The sequence below is a fragment of the Cetorhinus maximus genome, chromosome 26 (genome assembly GCF_964194155.1).
Source record: "Cetorhinus maximus chromosome 26, sCetMax3.hap1.1, whole genome shotgun sequence".
Classification (NCBI taxonomy): domain Eukaryota; kingdom Metazoa; phylum Chordata; class Chondrichthyes; order Lamniformes; family Cetorhinidae; genus Cetorhinus; species Cetorhinus maximus.
The window spans coordinates 14,043,348-14,063,524 of NC_135904.1; the positions used below are offsets into that span (position 1 = coordinate 14,043,348).

The 20,177-nt window shown below is 43.8% G+C and overlaps 1 protein-coding gene across 5 annotated transcripts in view; it reads left to right on the top strand.

Annotated features, from left to right (window-relative positions):
* dennd4a (DENN/MADD domain containing 4A) overlaps positions 1 to 20,177 on the top strand; it is a 155,838-nt gene that overhangs the window by 38,386 nt on the left and 97,275 nt on the right. For all 5 annotated transcript variants that reach the window (XM_078530153.1, XM_078530156.1, XM_078530157.1 and 2 more), the window contains 3 exons: positions 4,776 to 5,090; positions 13,827 to 14,076; positions 19,158 to 19,227. In XM_078530153.1, the coding sequence (XP_078386279.1) occupies positions 4,786 to 5,090; positions 13,827 to 14,076; positions 19,158 to 19,227 (625 nt within the window). In that variant the 5' untranslated portion in view covers positions 4,776 to 4,785. The remainder of the gene's footprint in view (positions 1 to 4,775; positions 5,091 to 13,826; positions 14,077 to 19,157; positions 19,228 to 20,177) is intronic.

Sequence of the window (20,177 nt, forward strand, 5' to 3'; positions counted from 1 at the left end):
GTTCGTTGGTGCTGAATTATGGGCTTTTTGTATGGGGACTAAAACTAGATGAGGCTACCCCAAATTTGTTTCAGTTCGGGTCCTGGGCAGCAGATAAATGGGAACACCACCACCTGGAAGTTCCCCTCCAAGTCACTCACCATCCTGACTTGGAAATGTATCGCCGTTCCATCACTGTCGCTGGGCCAAAATCCTGGAACTCCCTCCCTAACAGCACTGTGTGTCCCCTTACACCACATGGACTGTAGTGGTTCAAGAAGGCAGCTCGCCACCACCTTCTCAAGGGCAACTAGGGATGGGCAATAAATGCTGGCCCAGCCAGCGAGGCTCACATCCCATGGATGAATAAAAAAAACACTGTGGATGTTGAAATATAAACAAAATGCTGAAAAACTCAACAGGTTAGGTGCCATTTGTGGAAATATAGTTTGATGGTGCTTTCCATTAACTGTTTCTGAGATGGCGTTGCCATGGGTGCGTCAACACAGCCAATGATAAACTAGCTAATTACACCAATAATTACTGAGCTGTAATCAGTGAACTCTAGTGGGAGAGACTGATGGGGGCCATTCATCCCTTACAGGGAGTGACTTTCATTGGGGAGGAGGAAATAGTCACCTCAGACCTTGTTTTGTGCACTTTCCAAGAACCAGCTCATTATTTGTCCGGCCATTTGACTGGGCGATGCTTTATAGATCCAGGGAGTTAGCACTTAGGAAATATCCACTTTAAAGAAAATGGGAGAATTAACCACTGTTTAATCTTACACTTCAAAACTGCTTGTCCCCACAATATTGCTAGCAGATCATTAATTACAGAAGAAGCAACTTGTTATCATAAAGAGGGATAAATCCACTGAAATTGTTTTAAAATTTTGGCTGTATCCTTTTGCTCTGCTGCAAAATCACAGAATTGTTACATGAAGTGGTTAATGGCTTTGGAAATTTAGATTAAAGCTAATTAATTGGTTTCATCTTTAGCAGTTACATTTTTTTTATTCTTTCATGAGATGTGGGCGTTGCTGGCTAGGCCAGCATTTATTGCTCATGCCTAATTTCCTTTGGAGCATGATGGTGAGCTGCCTTCTTGAACTGTTGCAGTCCATGGTGTAAGTGCATCCACCGTGCTGTTTAGGAAGGGAGTTCCAGGATTTTGACCTAGCAACAGTGAGGGAATGGTGATATATTTCCAAGTCAGGATGGTGTGTGGCTTGGAGGGGACCTTGCAGGTGGTGGTGTTCCTATGCATCTGCTGCCTTGGCCTGCTAGATGTTAGAGGTCGCAGGTTTGAAAGGTGCTGTCAAAGGAGCCTTGGTGAGTTGCTGCATTGCATCCTGTAGATGGTAGATGCTTCTGCCACTGTGTGTCAGTGATGGAGGGAGTGAATGTTTAAGGAGGTGGATGGGTGACAATCACGCAGGCTGATTTGTGCTGGATTATGTTAAGCTTCTGGAGTGTTGTTAGAGCCGCACTCATCCAAGCAAGTGGAGTGTATTCAATCACACTCCTGGCTTGTGTCTTGTTGTTGGTGGACAGGCTTTGGGGAGTCAGGAGGTGAGTTGCTCGCCACAGAATTCCCAGCTTCTGACCTGTTCTTGTAGCCAGAGTATTTATATGGCTGGTCCAGTGCAATTTCTGGTCAATGGTAACCCCGAGGATGTTGATAGTGTAATTAGATATAATTAGTGACCTTTTTATGTAACTATTTTCTGGAACATTTTGTAACAGGTTTATTATGGGGATGGCTATAAACACCATTACAAGCGACTGTCTTGCACCTGTTTAATGTACACCAAGGGCAGTGTGTCCTTCACCTCAATTGAACATTCTTGTAGTGCCATTGGCTTTACTAAAGTAGAACAAGACTTTCATTCAGATTGTGTAGTTTTATGTAGTCAGCAATTTGCCTGACTCTTAACAAAAAAAATGAAAAGAACACTTAACAGCCTGTGTGCACACAATCCTGAACCTCAGATTATTTGTTTGCTTTGTAACTTGCTGCCATTGAATTAAGTCTGTAGTTAATGTAGAAGTATTTTTCTGGGAACTCTGTGAAGTGATTGTATTGTAACTCTAGTGTTCTTGGTACGTTCCAATCCACCCATGTGCCATAGGTAGAAATGCTTACTCTGGCATTTGAACCGATGGGAGAATTGATGACCTTAATGTAATGCCAGAAAAATGGTGTTGTGATGATCTTCCGCTTTAGCTGCAGCACTCAAAAGTGCACTTTGCATGATGTACAACACTAATTACAAATCTGACAATTAATTAAACATGGAATATACAATAAAGTGCTTTTGTTTATTCAACATTTCCTGTCTCATATATCAATACTGTTACTGGCAGTTCTGCTCTAAACTTTCCTGTCTTGTTCCTTTAAAGCTACAAATCTGCTTTCCTGATTCATCTCATTTATATTGAAATGGCAACTACATGCACTCTTTCATGCTCAACTTATTTTCCCAAGACTCCAAAACTGTGGACCTCCCTTACTTTGTACAAGGGGAAAAAATACTACGTCTTTTTAAAACCCAAGCTTGGTGTTACCTAATCACAGTGACTTCAGATACACCTCATATTTTGTCATTCATATCAAGCTTGCTGATATCCTGCACTATAACCCTAGGATCTTCACTTGGATTTCTCAATTAAAAAAAATTAAACAACATTGCTTCAAATTGGACTACTGGAAGAGTTAACACATTTAAAAATGGCTAGATCACATGAAGAGCATTACAGGTAAGTGATTTTGGTGTTATCATGGTGGTTGGAACACAAAGCAATCAGCATTCAAAAGAACCCAACAGCTACTGCCTATAAAAGTGTAAGCTGCCAAAGGTGCATTATGAATGTATTATAAAATATCCTTTGCAAATACAGCCTAAAAGTGTAAGTTACATATTCATTTTAGTGATTTCAAAACTGTCAAAAATGTAATGACAAAGCCACAACAAGGCTTGCATTGCAAGCAGAGAGCTTGGCTTTTAGTGTGATTGAGCTGGCTACTTTCCCGCACACCATTCCCTTGCTTGCTTGGTGCATCCCTTTCTCATGCACCCAGCTTGTGATCTTATTCTTTGTCATCAGTATTGGGATTCAGAGATGGGATGCCCCACTTGTGGATTTTGTTATCAAATTATTTTTGGAACACAAATTCGATCCAGTTGTTTTTTAAAAAATTGTTAGTATTAATTACATCATGCTGTATGAATTTGCAATCTTGTCTTGTTTTTGTTTAGTAGAATGACAGGTAGCAGTTGTTTCAGGTAACTGGAGGACCAATTATAAATAAATCAATCAAGGAGGTCTCCCAGTGGCAGAACGAGTGGTTGTCAGAGTCACAGGTTCCATGCCTAATGCTACGGCTGCGGGGATGAAAGGCTATAATCGCTTCCAAAAACAATCCTGTGGAGGGGTTTCTTGTCTACTTGATAGTCCAACTGGCTTCAGGCCTCTTTTTGGTTAGGACTTCAATGCAGACAACCAAGGATGCCTCCAGGTTAAGGTACCCATGCATTTTCCTACCTGTCTCAGCAGCACCCACCTCTTCCAGTGTGCCTGCCACCTAACATCACTGCAGGCTGATTAATTGGGCCTCCACTGTTGGAACCCGCCTGCCATCCTCATAGGTCAGCGATGACGAACCGCATCCTGGGAGGTTATGGAAGTTGAGGATTATGGGCCGGACAGGAAAATGGAGTTGAGGCCACAATCACATCAGCGATGATTCTATTGAATGGCGAAGCAGACGCGAGGGGCCTAATGACCTACTCCTGCTCACGCTCCCTAATTATTGTGTTCAAAGTCCACCTCCCATCCTTTCTCACCCTTTTCTCCCTTTGTTTAACTTTATTTCATTTCCAGTTCTCTAACCTCCCTCCTATCCTGTTCCCAATCTCCTTCATGCCCTCTCTGCACCAGGTGTTGATGTCATGCTGCCTCAGCTAGGAAGGGGAAAGAATCCGCCCAGATTAACCCTACTCCAACTAAATTAGTATCAGATGACCTTGTGAGATGGGCCTGTGTGTGAATGTCATCGGAACATAAGTAGATCATTTCACTCATTGAGTGTGCTCCATTTTGTAGCATGTAGCTCATTTGGCAACTTGATTGAAACATATAAGATCCTGAGGGGTCTTGTCAGGGTGGATGTGGAGAGGATGTTTCCTCGTGGGGGAGAATATAAAACTAGGGGTCACCTTTTAAAAGTAAGGGGTCGGCCATTTAAAACGGAGATGAGGCAAAATTTTTTCTGAGGGTTGTGAGTCTTTGGAACTCTCTTCCTGAAAAGGCTGTGGATTGAATATTTTTAAGGCAGAGGTGGATAGATTCTTGGTAAGCAAGGGGTGATAGGTTATCGGGGGTAGGTGGGATGCAGATTTGAGGTTGCTATCAGATCAGCCATGATCTTATTAAATGGCAGAGCTGGCTCGAAGGGCCGAATGGCCTACTCCTGCTCTTTGTTCAATTGTTCGTATTATCTTTTTATCACAGTTCGTTGCCCCTTCTCTGTGTCACTCAGAGTTTGGGTTTAGTGTTCACTGCCTCCATTCACATATGAAATATGGTCAGATGGTGAGGTTCCAAATGATTAATGGCACTTGGAATACCCAACATGAGCCAACATTTTCAGATGAAGGGGGGTTGGTAAAAAGGAAGATGTTTGCCTGGGGATTTAGGGATGGGAAACCTTCTTCAAGATTAACTTCGGCTTGTGAACCTGCAGCGACAGATTGGTGTTTGCACAATCTTAATGATCTTCTTTCATTCTAGGTGATCAGCCATGATGGAAGGCCCACGTGTTGCCGACTATTTTGTGGTGGCAGGCATGACTAACGCATCAAAGCCGCTTGAAGAGGAAATACAGTTTAATGACAGCTGCCACAAAATAGCTAAACCGAAAGCACCGATCACAGATTTGGCTATCATTGTGAAATCGTTGGGCGAGGAAGTTCCCCAAGGGTATACATGTGTGGAAACCACTCTCACTGGATTATCAGCTGATCTCAATAATGGAAGCTTGATGGGTCCTCAGATTTTGCTTTGCTACAAAAGGGGTAGAGATAAGCCACCTCTGACTGACCTAGGGTATGTAACTCCGAAAGCTCATATAAAGTAACACCAATCCAGGTTATGTACTGCAAAATAGTGTGTAACTTTCCTCACCATACAAGATTTTTATGTCCAATATCAGGTGCAGCTTGTCTAGCATATACTCCAGTAACCTGTTAAAAATATGTGCTTAAGTGTCGGTGCAGACTCGATGGGCTGAAGATCTGCACTGTGTGATTCTGTGATGATTTCATAACACCATTGCATAGAGTTGTTAATTGTTAGCATCTCTGTAGTTACATCATTATGTCACAGCCAGCCCTACACATGGGTGAAATGTTGGTTGCTTACATTCGCAGAATCACAGAATGGTTATGGCACAGAAGGAGGCCATTCAGCCTGTTGTGTATGTCAGCTCTCCATAGGTGCAATTTACCTAGTGCCATTCCCCTGTCCTCTCCCTGCACATTCTTCCTTTTCAGATAATACAATTCCCTCTTGATTGCCTCCACTGAACCTCCCTCCACCACTCTCAGGCAGTGCATTGCAGATCCTAACCACTTGCTACGAGAAAAACCTTTTCCTCGTGTCGTCATTGCCTCTTGCCACTTACCTTAAATCCGTGCCCTCTTACAGCCCATTTACAGAAAGGCACTGAATTCAGGAGAGCAGCAGTTGGTTTGTTCTCCCAAGACAGAAACAGTAGAAAAAAAGCAAACAAGAGTTTCAGCCAATGGGCAATGCTGCAGCCACACATTAAGAACAGGCTATTAAACTTGTACGGAAACTTTGTTGGAAAGATTAAACATGCTGGGACTCTTCTCTAGAAAAGAGTAGACAGAGGGTGACCTGACGAAGGCTTTAAGATTATGAAAGAGTTTGATAGGGTCAACATAGAGATGTTTCCACTTGCAAATGAGACCAGAACTAGATGCTTTAAATATAAGATGGACACGAATAAATATAATAGGAAGTTCAGGAGAAATTTCTTACCAGAGAGTGGTTAGAATGTGGAACTCACAGCACTGAGAGTAGTTGAGGTGAATCGTATAGATGTATTTGAGAGGAAGATGGATGCAGAAGAAAAGAATAGAAGGCTACATTGATGAGGTTAGATGAAGAAAGGTAGGAGGAGATTCAGGTGAAGCATAAACGCCAGCATGGACCCATTAAGCAGGATGCCCTGTTTTTGTGCTGTAAAAACTATGTAATAATTGTTCATGCAGGATAGCAGGATACTTTGTATTAACTTCGAGATTTGTTTAGAAAAAATATTTACACAATGTACTTTTGCAGTCTGACTGACAGAATAACGCTTGGAACATGAGGACCAGGTGGATGCCATTCAGCTCCACCATTCAGTTTGATCATGGCTGACTTGCACCTCAAATCCATTTGCCCACATAGCTTCATATCCCTTGGTACCCTCACCTAACAAAAATCTTATCTATCTCCATTTTGAAAACTCCAGTAAAATAGGAGATTTTCTTATATCTGAGAATTATTGACCTGCATATTATTTTCAGAGCAGTATCTTGCTAGGCTGTCTAGATAACTAGATTAAGCAATTGCATTAATCATAAGATACTTTGTCTTGGGCCTCATGATTGATCACGTTCCTATCGCAAGGTCAATTTCTTAAACTTCTGTTTTCAGAGAGTGGGGGTTCTATTTAGTTGAACGCAGCAAATGAAAAGGTCTGTAAATTATCCTCAGAGATACGTTTTGGTTGGCAAAATGGCAATAGTCTAAATATAACACTAAATTTAATCTGAAAAGATCGACCTGAATTTGGGTGACATTGTAAATGTGAAGCTGTGTACTAATGCTCTAGATGCGTTGTCTTTTTGTTCAAGGGAATAATTTGATTTCTGTAGCTTTTTAAACAGAGAAACTCAATATAAATTCAAATTGTAAGGAAAGATGTTTGGGAAGTATTTTGTTTAATGTTATCTTAAAGTCACAAACAAAAATATCTGTCACCAACCTTGCATCCATGATCATTACTTGCTGTTTCCTTGTCCAACATCAAGTCAGATGCGGGCCACAACTTTTCACATGCATCAGGAACTGGCTTGTCCTACTCTCATGGGCAGATGGCTCAGAGAATAATTGTGTGCCTGATAGCTGCACACGCATTTAACATTTCAAAGATACTAGGTTATTCGTGGTGCAGCTGATACATGAATACATCTAACGTTATCATTGCAAGGAATGGACTGCCCAGAAAATCTACAAACAATGGTAGATATTCCTAGACAATATTTCTGTATTGTGTATTTTACCACAAGGATACAATACAACTAACTGTAATCAACTTTAAGTTTCATTATATTTTAAGTTTCCTATTATAAGATGTAATGCAAAGATTATACGGTTTGAAGCAACATGGAGTTCTGCTTCAATCAGCACTTTTACGGTGGGGCTCTTCAGCATCTGTGACCAGTGATGCTCTGCTCCTGAAGGGCTCAGGTGCTGAAGGCGGACAAAGGATCATATGCCTTTAAAGTTTCATGGCTGCGTCTTTATGATATGACCCTGATCACAGAGCGCAAGAAAGCTGCCCTCAGCCAGACAAGAGTCAGACATTCTCAGAGGCCATGTGAAGATCTATGGAGTGTCCTCACTGCATGACGCCATAATCCACCTGCAATCGAGTGACCATTAGGGTCCCCACTGTGTCTTCATGACAGGAGCATTATCACAGAGGGCATGTGCGCTGCCATAAACCAGACTGGAGTCAAATAGATGTAATGTGAGGATCTGTGGTGTCTCCTCACTGCTCATTGTCATCACCCTCCACAAATCTAGCAGCAATTAGGGCCTCCTGAGCTCACCTGCCTCGTCTAGCCAGTGCGAGGGCCTCATCCCCATCATCATTGCCTTCGAGGGCCTTCTCATCCCTGTCGGCATCCTCCTCATCCGAGGAGGCCTCCAGCTCCTCCATGTCCTCCTCAGCCAGTTCCTCTCCCCGTTGCAGCGCCAGGTTGTAAACGGTGCAGCAGGCGACAACAATGCGTAACATCCTCTGTGGAGTATATTGCAGGGCTCCACCAGACCGGTCCAGGCACCGAAACCTCATTTTCAGCATCCTCATGGTTTGCTCCACCAAGTTTGCGAGTTGCAGCGTGAGCCTCATTATACCTTCGCTTTGCTACAGTCTGAGGCCGCCACACAGCAGTCATCGGCCACACCCTCTGTGAGTAGCCCTTGTCCCCGAGGAGCCATCCCTGCAGCTTCTGTGGACCCTGGAAGATTTGAGGGATCTGTGACCGACTGAGAATGTAGGACTTGTAAAGGACTTGTAAAGTAGAGTAATAGTGGGGTTTGTGTGTGTGTGTCTGTCTTGAATTAGAGACAGCTGGTCTGAAGGCTTTGTTGTAAGAAGAGAAGCTAGGTTTGAAATGCTAAATAGGTAAACTTGGGTGAAGTTTTAGAATGTGCGATATAAAGGGAACATTTGCATTTTTAAATAAACCACACTAGCTTGAAGTCAATAGAGGGGGTGAAATGTTTCACCCATCCAGGAAAAGTTAAAGAACAAAGAAAAGTACAGCACAGGGCGGAGAAATGGCAGATGGAGTTTAATCCGGACAAATGCAAGGTAATGCATTTTGGAAGGCCTAATACAGGTAGGAATTATATGGGAATCGTGTGTGGAGCCAGAAGAAATGGGAGAGATACTAATTGAGTACTTAGGGCCCTTCGGCCCTCCAAGCCTGCGCCGATCATATTGCCTGTCAAACTAAAACATTTTACACTTCCGGGGTCAGTATCCCTCTGTTCCCATCCTATTCATGTATTTGTCAAGCTGCCTCTTGAACACCACTATCGTACCTGCTTTCACTATCTCCTCTGACAGCGAATTCCAGGCACTCATTATCCTCTGCGTAAAAAACTTGCCCTGCACATCACCTCTAAAGTTTTCTCCTCTCACCTTAAATCTATGTCCCCTAGTAATTGACTCTTTCACCCTGGGAAAAAGCTTCTGACTATCTACTCTGTCCATGCCACTCATAATTTTGTAAACTTCTATCAAGTCGCCCCTCAATCTCCGTCGCTCTAGTGAGAACAATCCGAGTTTCTCCAACCTCTCCTCATAGCTAATAACCTCCAGACCAGGCAGCATCCTGGTAAACCTCCTCTGCACCCTCTCCAACGCCTCCATATCCTTCTGGTAATGTGGCGACCAGAATTGCATGCAATATTCCAAGTGTGGCCTAACATCCATCTTGCCAGCTCATGTCTGATCCCGTGCAACTTTACCTTCTATACAGCTGCAGCATGACTTCCCAGCTTTTATACTCAATACCCCTGCCGATGAGGGCAAGCATGCCATATGCCTTCCTGACTACCTTATCCACCTGCGTTGCCACTTTCAGTGGCCTGTGGACCTGTACGCCCAGATCCCTCTGCCCGTCGATGCACTTAAGGGTTCTGCCATTTACTGTATAATTCCTGCCTGTATTAGACCTTCCAAAATGCATTACCTCGCATTTGTCCGGATTAAACTCCATCTGCCATTTCTCCGCCCAATCTATATTTCTCCAACCGATCTATATCCCGTTGTATCCTTTGACAATCCTCTTCACTATCTGCAACTCCTCCAACCTTAGTGTCGTCAGCAAACTTACTAATTAGCCCAGTTACATTTTCCTCCAAATCATTTATGTATACTACAAACAGCAAAGGTCCCAGCACTGATCCCTGTGGAACACCAGCTCTCCATTCAGAAAAGCACCCTTCCACTGTTACCCTCTGTCTTCTATGACCAAGCAAATTCTATATCCATCTTGCCAGCTCACGTCTGATCCCGTGCGACTTTACCTTCTGTACCAGTCTGCCATGAGGGACCTTGTCAAAGGCCTTACTGAAATCCATGTATATAACATCCACTGCCCTTCCATCGTCGATCATCTTTGTCACTTTCTCGAAAAACTCGATCAAGTTAGTGAGACATGACCTCCCCTTCACAAAACCATGCTGCCTCTCACTAATACGCCCATTTGCTTCCAAATGGTAGTAAATCCTGTCACGAAGAATCTTCTCCAATAATTTCCCTACCACTGACGTAAGGCTCACTGGCCTGTAATTTCCTGGATTATCTCTGCTACCCTTCTTAAACAATGGAACAACATTGGCCATTCTCCAGTCCTCTGGGACCTCACCCGTAGCCAGTGAGGATACAAAGATTTCTGTCAAGGCCCCAGCAATCTCCTCCCTTGCCTCCCTTAGTACTCTGGGGTAGATCCCATCTGGCCCTGGGGACTTATCCACTTTAATATTCTTCAAGATGCCTAACACCTCTTTTTTGATCTCAACATGATCCAGGCTATCTACACACTCTTCCCTAGACAAATCGACCACTAAGTCCTTCTCTTTGGTGAATACTGATGAGAAGTATTCATTTAGTATCTCTCCCATTTCTTCTGGCTCCACACACAGATTCCCACCTCTGTCCCTGAGTGGGCCTACCCTTTCCCTGGCTACCCACTTGCTTTTTACATATGTACAAAAGGCCTTGGGATTTTCCTTAATCCTGGTTGCCAATGACGTTTCATGACCCCTTTTAGCCCTCCTGACTCCTTGCTTAAGTTTCATCCTACTTTCTTTATATTCTCCACGGGCTTCATCTGTTCCCAGCCTTCTAGCCCTTACGAATGCTTCCCTTTTCTTTTTGACTAATCTCACAATATCCTTCGTTATCCAAGGTTCCTGAAACTGGCCATGCTTATCCTTCATCCTAGCAGGAACATGCCAGTCCTGAATTCTTATCAGCTGACGTTTGAAAGCCCCCCACATGTCAGTTGTTGATTTGCCCTCAAACATCCGTCTCCAGTCTAGATTCCTCAGTTCCTGCCTAATATTGTTATAATTAGCCTTCTCCCAGTTAAGCACCTTAACCCGAGGACTCCTGTTATCCTTATCCACCAGTACCTTGAAACTTACTGAATTATGGTCACTTTTCCCGAAATGCTCCCTACTGAAACTTTGACCACCTGGCCGGGTTCATTCCCTAATATGTGTGTTTATTGTTAAGAAAAAGTGTTTATTTTTCCCAAAGATTACTGGTAAAATTGGTATTATGATAGATTTTTATTATTAGAGAGGTGAAGTCCAAAGACATAGTGAAACAATAGGAATTTGCATTCAAAGAGGAAAATATGTATAAAGGAGAGAAGGCTTAGTGCAAGGGAAGGCATTCCAAGATCTAACAAGTGTGAAAAGCCTCCAGCCTCTGTGCCCAAACTGTTGTCTGCAGCAGAAAACTCAGTTTGAATTTGACTATTCAAGGTATTGTGTTACTTTGCCTGGGACTTTTAAAATCTATGTGTTTTTACAGCTGCCTTAATGGAGGTGTAACTGGGAGTTAGATTAGTTAGTGGAGCTAGGCCTTATCGTAGTAGTAATTTGTAGACCTATGTATGTGCTTAACATTGTTTCTTTTATTAATGAATGTTTAATTTAGTTTTGTAAAACCCTCTAAGCCTCACTGGCCTTTATACAGAATTGAAAGCCCACAGTTCAAGATAAGTACAAATTGCAAATAGCTGTGGCAGCTGCTTCAAGTTTCCCTCTGGGATTTGAGCAGCTTAGCATTTACCATCTGCTGTGCCATAAGACCCGCCAGTTCCCTAGACATGCACATTCGGCGACACTGGTTCTCTGTCATCTGCAGGAATGAAAGGCGCCGACCAGCGACAGCTTGCTGTGGCTCTTTGGCAACGTGTGTGGGAGCCTTAGCTGTCCCTTCTTCCAGAGGGTGCTGCTCCTCTCTCTGCGCAGCCAGGCACCTCAGTCGCTCTCTTCTCCGTCGTATTTGCTCTCTGTAAGCCACAAGGCATACAGCTAGGTCACCAGGCTCCATGATCCTGATGTTGTACTCCTGCAGGATGAAAGAAAGAGACGCGTGGGTTAGCATGGGTATAGGAAGACCTTGTCTTGGCTAAGTCTGAAGGTACCTTAATGCTTCGTGGAGAGTGCTGGTCACTACTTGGATGGCCAGAGATTAGTGCGCTGCATGGCTGCCCGAAACCCACCCACCTCCACCACACTCCACCCGACCGATTGGCGGCAGCTTTGCCCATTGGACTGCATGCTGTGCTCTCAGCTCAGGGGCATGCATTCTCCTAACCTGCGCTGCAAGGCTGCACGTATTAGCTTGGACCATGGGGGAAACTTATCCGAACTGGGATGATGACATTGCAAGGGGCTGTGAGCACTTCCACCAGTGACTGCTCCATGGCCAGCTTTAACAAGGAGATTGTACAACATGTCCAGTCGTCCAGTGGTTCTGCAGTCCTCTAAAATGCTTATGACTTTGCAGTTTGTGCCCAAGGAGTGAAAAGCCCTGGAGCACTTGGTGGCACTTTGATGCCTCTACGTTGCTTGAGTGGGCAGAGAAGCTAGAGGCCCGACTCCAATCATATCAATGTGGCTGCACCTGAACTGTCTCAACTGCAGAGAAATGGTCACTTTATACAAGGTGTCCCTGATGCATGGCCGCTTCCCTCGCCCACCCCCAGCATGTGCTTGTGCACTACCTTCAGCCGCAGGGCAGCCCTTGACCCCTCCCTCTCCCTTCAAGTCACCTCAACCGCAGGGCAGCCCTTGCCCCCACAAAGCACCTCAACCTTGAAGCCCAACAGGCGACCTGGGCGAGCACTCCACAACGTTACTGTGTACTCATCTCCAAGTTCCCTTCAAAGTGCGGTCCGCCAAGTGCATGCCTTTTTATATGCTATTGTGAAACACGTCAGCGTGCAATCACGCCAATGTGGGTGGACGATCCGGCGGGAGGGGATGATTTTGGTGGGCTGGCATTATAATGACATGCTGATGTATTACAATTAAGTTCCTGACGTCCGATGGCAGGAAATGCGGCTGGCCATCGGCAGGCTGGAGTGGACGATTGCATACTGGTTTCACAACGTCATGAAACCAATTTTTGGCTTTCTCGCCATATTGTCCACTCATGCCATGAGCACACCCGACGCCAGTGGGCATGGAGAATCCTGGCCTTTGCCTCTGTAAAGCACCTGGGGATACGTGACTACATTTAGTGACACACTATGAACATAGTGGTTAGGAGTTGGAATTCGTTTTAGACTGTGTGGCATTTGGCTATGATTGAGTCAATAGCCAGAACGTTAACTTCAAAATGGTAATAGCGTTTTCTATAATTCTGCCCAGCCTGCTGTGAGTTTAAACTCCAAAACTGGGAATGTAATTCAAAGACACCACTAGAGTCATGAGCACTTGAAGTTTTACTCACCCACTTTTTTTAACATTCAGCTTCTCCTCATAATTTTTACCAAAAAAACCAGATACAGACACATGCACACACACATACGCACACGCAACCTTGTTCATTATAATTCGCACATTATTAGTGCGCAATTAGAAGAACATTGTTGAGCATTTAATGTTTGTAAGTAGATTATTGCAGTTACAAAATCTGGTTGAGAAAGCTGGAATTAATGTATTAAAATGTGACTTTCTTAGATTAACATAGTATGCTTTGAAAGAGTTAAGCTTGCTCATCTTCTGATTATAAATGCAAGTTTTTGCATGCTTTATGTTGGACAGTCTATTTGATTTTTGATAATATTGACAAAGCAGTTCATTTCCTGTAGTCTTAAATGTGCCATATTTTATTCCATGCTCCGATTGTGCGAAGCCTGCCTGATGAAGCAGAATCAGTCCAGTGTGAAAGTGATTTGTTAACTGCAGGACTTTTACAGCAGCTAATCTACTGGTATTGCTTTCTAGTGTTTTGTACGAATGGAAAGAGAGGCTAAAACATGGATGTCACATCATTCAAACCACGCCTTACGGCCGACCTGCTAATATCAGCGGCGGGACTTCATCTCAACGAATCTACATAACGTACCGTCGAGCACCAGAAAATATAGCCCAGAATTCCCTGGCCGTCACTGATATTTGTATAATTGTTCCGAGTAAGGGAGAGAGTCCACCCCACACTTTCTGCCAGGTGGACAAAAACTTAAACAGCAGCATGGTAAGGTCAACAATCTACGTTCAGGTAACTTTTAAGCCAGGGTAATGGAAACCATCGGATACTAGTACTGTATGGATTATACTCATTGTAGAAGATTGCATTATAAAAAAAAATCTGCCTTATATCCTCCTTCCAGCATAATGGCCTCAATTATAATACTATCCCTGATACTAACTTGAGCTCAGAATGCTTGTGTTAGAACAAAGTTATGATACATAGAAAACATATAAAAATATAGTTTCTTGATATTCATTATGAAATTTAGAGCTAATTGTTACGTTTGTTACTCATTTGAAAAGCTTTACACCTTTTTGCATTGGTACAGCAATACTGAGTAATCTTAGAAGGAACGCATTATCTTCCTCCTTAAACATACATACGAACATATGAATTAAGAGCATGAGTTGGCCATTTGACCTCTCAAACCTGCCCCGCCATTCAATAAGATCATGGCTGATCTGATTGTGGCCTCAGCTCCGCTTTCCTTCCTACCCCCTCTACCCACTGACTCTCAATCAAGAATCAGTCTAACTCTGCCTTAATAATATTTGATAATCCTACCTCCACCGCTCTCGGGAAGAAATTCCACAGACTCATGACCCTCTAAGAGAAAAAAATTCCCCTCATCTCCGTCTTAAATGAGTGACCCCTTATTTTTAAACTGTGTCCCTTTAGTTTTGGTCTTGTCCACAGGGGGAAACATCTTTCAGCATCCACCCTGTCAAGACCTCTCAGGATCTTATATGTTTCAATAAGATTGCTTCTTATTCTTCTAAACTCCAATGGAAACAAACCCAGCCAATCTAACCTTTCCTCAGGATAATCCCCTCATCCCAGGGTTCAGTTGAGTGAACCTTCTCTGAATTGTTTCTAATGCAATTATGTCTTTAAATAAGGAAACCTGAACTTTACACAGTAGCCTAGTTGCCTCATCAGCACCCTACACAACTGCAGCAAAGCATCCCTACTCAGTTTCTGGATGACTAGTCCAGTGACAATACCACTATGCCACCGTCTATGCTTCAGCATCTGAGGAGTTGCAAATGGTGCTGAACATTGTGCAATCATCAGTGAACATCCCCACTTCTGACTTTCTCATGGAAGGTCATTGATGAAGCAGCTGAAGATGGCTGGGCCTAGGACACTACCCTGAGGAACTCCTGCAGCGATGCCCTGGAACTGAGATGATTGATCCCCAACAACCACAACCATCTTCCTTTGTGCAAGGTATGACTCCAACCAATGGAGAGTTTTCCCCCGATTCCGGAGTCCAGTTTTGCTAGGGCTCCTTGATGCCACACTCGGTCAAAGCGGCCTTGATGTCAAGGGCAGTCACTTTCACCTCACCTCTGGAGCTAAGCTCTTTTGTCCATGTTTGAACCAAAGCTGTAATGAGGTCAGGAACTGTGTGACCCTGGCTGAACCCAAACTGAGCATCTGTCAGCAGGTTATTGCTAAGCATGTGCCGCTTGATAGCACTGTTGATGACCCCTTCCATTACTTCACTGATGATCAGGAGTAGACTGATGGGGAGGTAATTGGCCAGGTTGGATTTGTCCTGCTTTTTGTGTACAGGAAATACCTCGGCAATTTTCTACATTGCTGGGCAGATGCCAGTGTTGTAGCTGTACTGAAACAGCTTGGCCAGGGGCCCAGCAAGTTCTTGAGGACAAGTCTTCAATGCTATTGCCGGAATACTGTTCAGGCCCACAGCCGTTGCAGTTTCCAATGCCATCAGCCATTTTTTGATATCACCTGGTGTGAAACGAATTGGCTGAAGACTGGCATTTGTAATACTGGGGACCTCTGGAGGAGGCCAAGGTGGATCATCCATTCAGAACTTATGGCTGAAGATTGTTGCAAGTGCTTCATCCTTATTTTTTGCACTGATGTGCTGGGCTCCCTTCTTCTAATACCCTAGGATGAAATCCATCAGGACTGGGGGCTTGTCAGCTTTTACTTCTAATAATTTTCTCAGTAGTTTTTACCTGGTAATAGTAATTGTTTAAAGTTCCTCCCTCCCTTTCACCTCTTAATGTACACCTATTCCTGGGATGAAATTTGTATCCTCTACAGTGAAGACAGATGCAAAATATCTGTTCCTTCATCTGCCATTTCATTATTAATTCCCAAGACTCACTCTGCAGAGAACCAAGAATTCAAGAAATAGAAGCAGGGATAGACCATATGGCCCATTGAGCCTGTTCCGCCATTCAATACGATCATGGCTGATCTTGCGCTTCAACTCCATTTTCCCGCCTGCTCCCCATATCCCTTAATTCCCCGAGAGACCAAAAATCTGTCTATCCCAGCCATAAATGAATTCAATTATGGAGCATCTATGTTTCCCCCTCACTGTGGCCCCCCGGCTCCTCCCCGTGCCCGTGTGTGTCTGGGAGAGAGGGTGAGCGCGTGTGTGCCTGGGAGAGAGAGGGTAAGCGCGTGTGTGCCTGAGAGAGAGAGGGTGAGCGCGTGTGTGTCTGGGAGAGGGAGGGTGAGCGCGCGTGTGTCTGGGAGAGGGAGGGTGAGCGCGTGTGAGTCTGGGAGAGGGAGGGTGAGCGCGTGTGTGTCTGGGAGAGAGAGGGTGAGCGCGTGTGTGTCTGGGAGAGGGAGGGTGAGCGCGTGTGTGTCTGGGAGAGGGAGGGTGAGCGCGTGTGTGTCTGGGAGAGGGAGGGTGAGCGCGTGTGTGTCTGGGAGAGAGGGTGAGCGCGTGTGTGCCTGGGAGAGAGAGGGTGAGCGCGTGTGTGTCTGGGAGAGGGAGGGTGAGCGCGTGTGTGTCTGGGAGAGGGAGGGTGAGCGCGTGCGTGTCTGGGAGGGAGGGTGAGCGTGTGTGTGTCTGGGAGAGAGAGGGTGAGCGTGTGTGTGCTGGGAGAGGGAGGGTGAGCGTGTGTGTGTCTGGGAGAGGGCGGGTGAGCGTGTGTGTGTCTGGGAGAGGGAGGGTGAGCGCGTGTGTGTCTGGGAGAGAGGATGAGCGCATGTGTGTTTGATAGAGCACGAGAGGGAGGCAGGGTCGTGGTAAGAGGGAGCAGAGAGTGCCTCAGGATTCTCATTCACCTTCACTCCCACACGCCAACAGGCACTCTCACCCACTCTCACTGGGGTGAGGGTAAATGAAATTGGGAGTGAGGTGGACACACAAGTGCCCTTTCACACTCGAATGGTTATCTTAATTTTTCAAAAAAAGAGAAAGCAGTAATAAATAATCATTTTATTTTTTTTTGTTGCTCACCCAAGTTGTTTCTTTTCATACGTCAGCATTTTCTTTTCGAAATCCATGTTTAATGTGCCAAACCTTAACTTTCTGAAATTTGCACATCGGCCCCCTGAGCGTGAGAAAATTTGAAACGTCCCCCCCCCCCCCAAGCAAAAATGTTGGGCAAGCCTGATTTAGAGTATTACACAAGAAAACTTGAGTACAACATTTGAGTAATTGGTTGAAATGGAACGTTGTCGTTTATGCTCTAATATAAAGAATGTTGTAAAGATGATTTTCTTTGAAGGAAAGCTGTACATGTTCTGCTATGTCAGAATTAATACAACTTTCTGGGAGTGTGTTGGAGAATTTGCCCCAAAAGATTAGAGAATTAACATTCCATTCCTTAGCATGTTTGAATCTTGAATCATTTTTCAGCTCTACTTTGCAAATGATTACTCGTTAAAAATAGCTGCACATTTTCATTTAATTGGAGCTTTAGAGCTAGATTACTGAGTAAAACCAATGAAGTGAAATGTTAAGCATAATTATTGACTGGCACTATTAATTTCCAAATCTATATACCGTCTTACAGTCTGGAATTTAATTGCAAGTGTCTTTTGAATAGAGCTGCATGATTCAGCAGTATTTGATACTTACATCTGTTCTCTTGTTTAACCTTGAGTTGTGTAACACTTCCTGTCCTCCCATGACATTCCAGATTGTAAGGACGTTGTCCTACAGTAATTTAGCAAGATAGTAAACAGGGGATTGTAGTAATCCAGCCAGTGTTGTATTATCAATTACAACTGCTGGCAAATTTTCTTAATTGCAAAAGAATGTAATTTTAAAATTAATACTTATTATGTGGCACGTATTGCAGAGTGAAATGACCTTTCCTTATTACCGAATGTGCTGGCATTGTAGCAGAGTTGTGGAAGTGAGTTGTCACTGGTCTTGCTAACAATTAAGCCAACCTGAAAGCTCCCCATGGAGTGAATGATGAGGAATTTGGCCCAATTTGAAAGATATGAATTCCATGCTGCCGTGGTGTATACAGCATTACACCTTGGGGTCATTGGGGCCCTTCCTCTTCTGTGCAGTGGCCCGCATTGCTACCTTCACTCCATGTCATTATCGGGTGTTTTTTTGCTTGTTTTCCTCTTCAGGGAATGAATTATTGCAGCTCCCACATCTTTTTTTTAAACAATCAAACGATGTACTGTGATGGACTTGCAGGTACTCTGCGATCCAATCCATGTGTGATAACTGATTCTGCTTTGGGGAGTTTTTGCTTTTCAAGATGATACGTTCCTAAATTAACGGAAATTTTTGAATGGCTGATGGCTGTGTACTTGTCCTCGGCGGGAACATTTTGCTTGTATCCAATCTTGGAGCAATTTGTTCTTTCCTTGGGGAACCAGAATATTAACCACTCAGTATCTTTGCAGGTTACAACTAGCATTATTGTGGTTGCCTCTTCATCTTGAGTATTTCCTTGTTTGTTTTTCTGACTGCACATGTTCCTTTGTGATCTGCAAGAGCTGGTCATGACCCAAGTGACCAGGCAATCAAGGAACTGTTTACCCTTTTTATAGGATTCATTATTTGCAATTAATGTTTAGTAATACATTTTTGTGAATGGGCAGGGGTGGGGGGGTGGTTACCTAGGCATGCTCGAGAGAAGTATTAAGCACTAAGTGACAAATTACTATGAAAACATTTTTTTTACAAAATGCCTACAAATTCGTTGCATTGTACTGAAAGCAGTTTAAACCAATATATTTTTCTGCAGACCTTGGCAATTCTCGACAGTAACTATGTTGTAGTTCTGATGAATGTTACTTTGTGTGTGCAGTTTAGTGATGTACTTCATTTCCTGTTGCAGTGGGGATCAGCAGTATACTTGTGTTACAAAAAGTCCTTGGCCAAGACCAATACTATAGCATACAAAGCCGGTAAGTGCTGCACCCTTAACGAGATCTGGTTGTATAACTTTTCAATTAGGATGAATCATTCAGATCACTTTAAATTTGTGTTTTCGGTTTAGAAAGTGAGATTGTCGCACCAGGAATTGGTGCTGATGTGTGAACATTTGTTACATGCTGAAACTTGGATGTTAGTTGGTGGATGAGACATAAGAACATAAGACATAGGAGCAGGAGTAGACCACATGGCCAGTCAAGCCTGCTCCGGCATTCAGTATGATCATGCCTGATCTTGGGTTTCAACTCCATTTTTCCACCCGTTCCCCATATCCCTTAATTCCCTATGAGACCAAAAACTTGTCTATCCCAGCCTAAAATCTATTCAACCATGGGACATCCACAACCCTTTGGGGTAGAGAATTCCAAATATTCACAACCCTTTGAGCAAAGAAATTTCTCCTCCTCTCAGTTCTAAATGATCGGTCCCTTAATCCTGAGACTGTGCCCTCTTGTTTTAGATTCCATGACCAGCAGAACAATCTCTCAGCGTCCATTTGTCAAGACCCTTCAGAATTTTGTAGATTTCAGTGAAATTGCCTCTCATTCTTCTAAACTCCAGAGAATATAAGCCCAATTTACTCAGCCTCTCATCATAAGACAACCCCATCATCCCAGGGATCAATTTCACTGTACCGCCTCCAATGCAAGTATATCCTTTCTTAAATGTGGAGTCCAAAACTGCACTCAATACTCTAGATGTGGTCTCACCAAAACCCTGTACAACTGTAGCAAGACTTCTTTATTCTTGAATTCCAATCCCTTTGCAATAAAGGCCAACATGCCATTTGCCTTCCTAATTGCTTGCTGTACCTGCATGCTAGTTTTCTGCATTCCTTGTGCAAGCACACCCAAGTCTCTTTGAACATCAACACTTACAAGTTTCTCACCTTTTAAAAAATATTCTGCTTTTTTTTATTCAT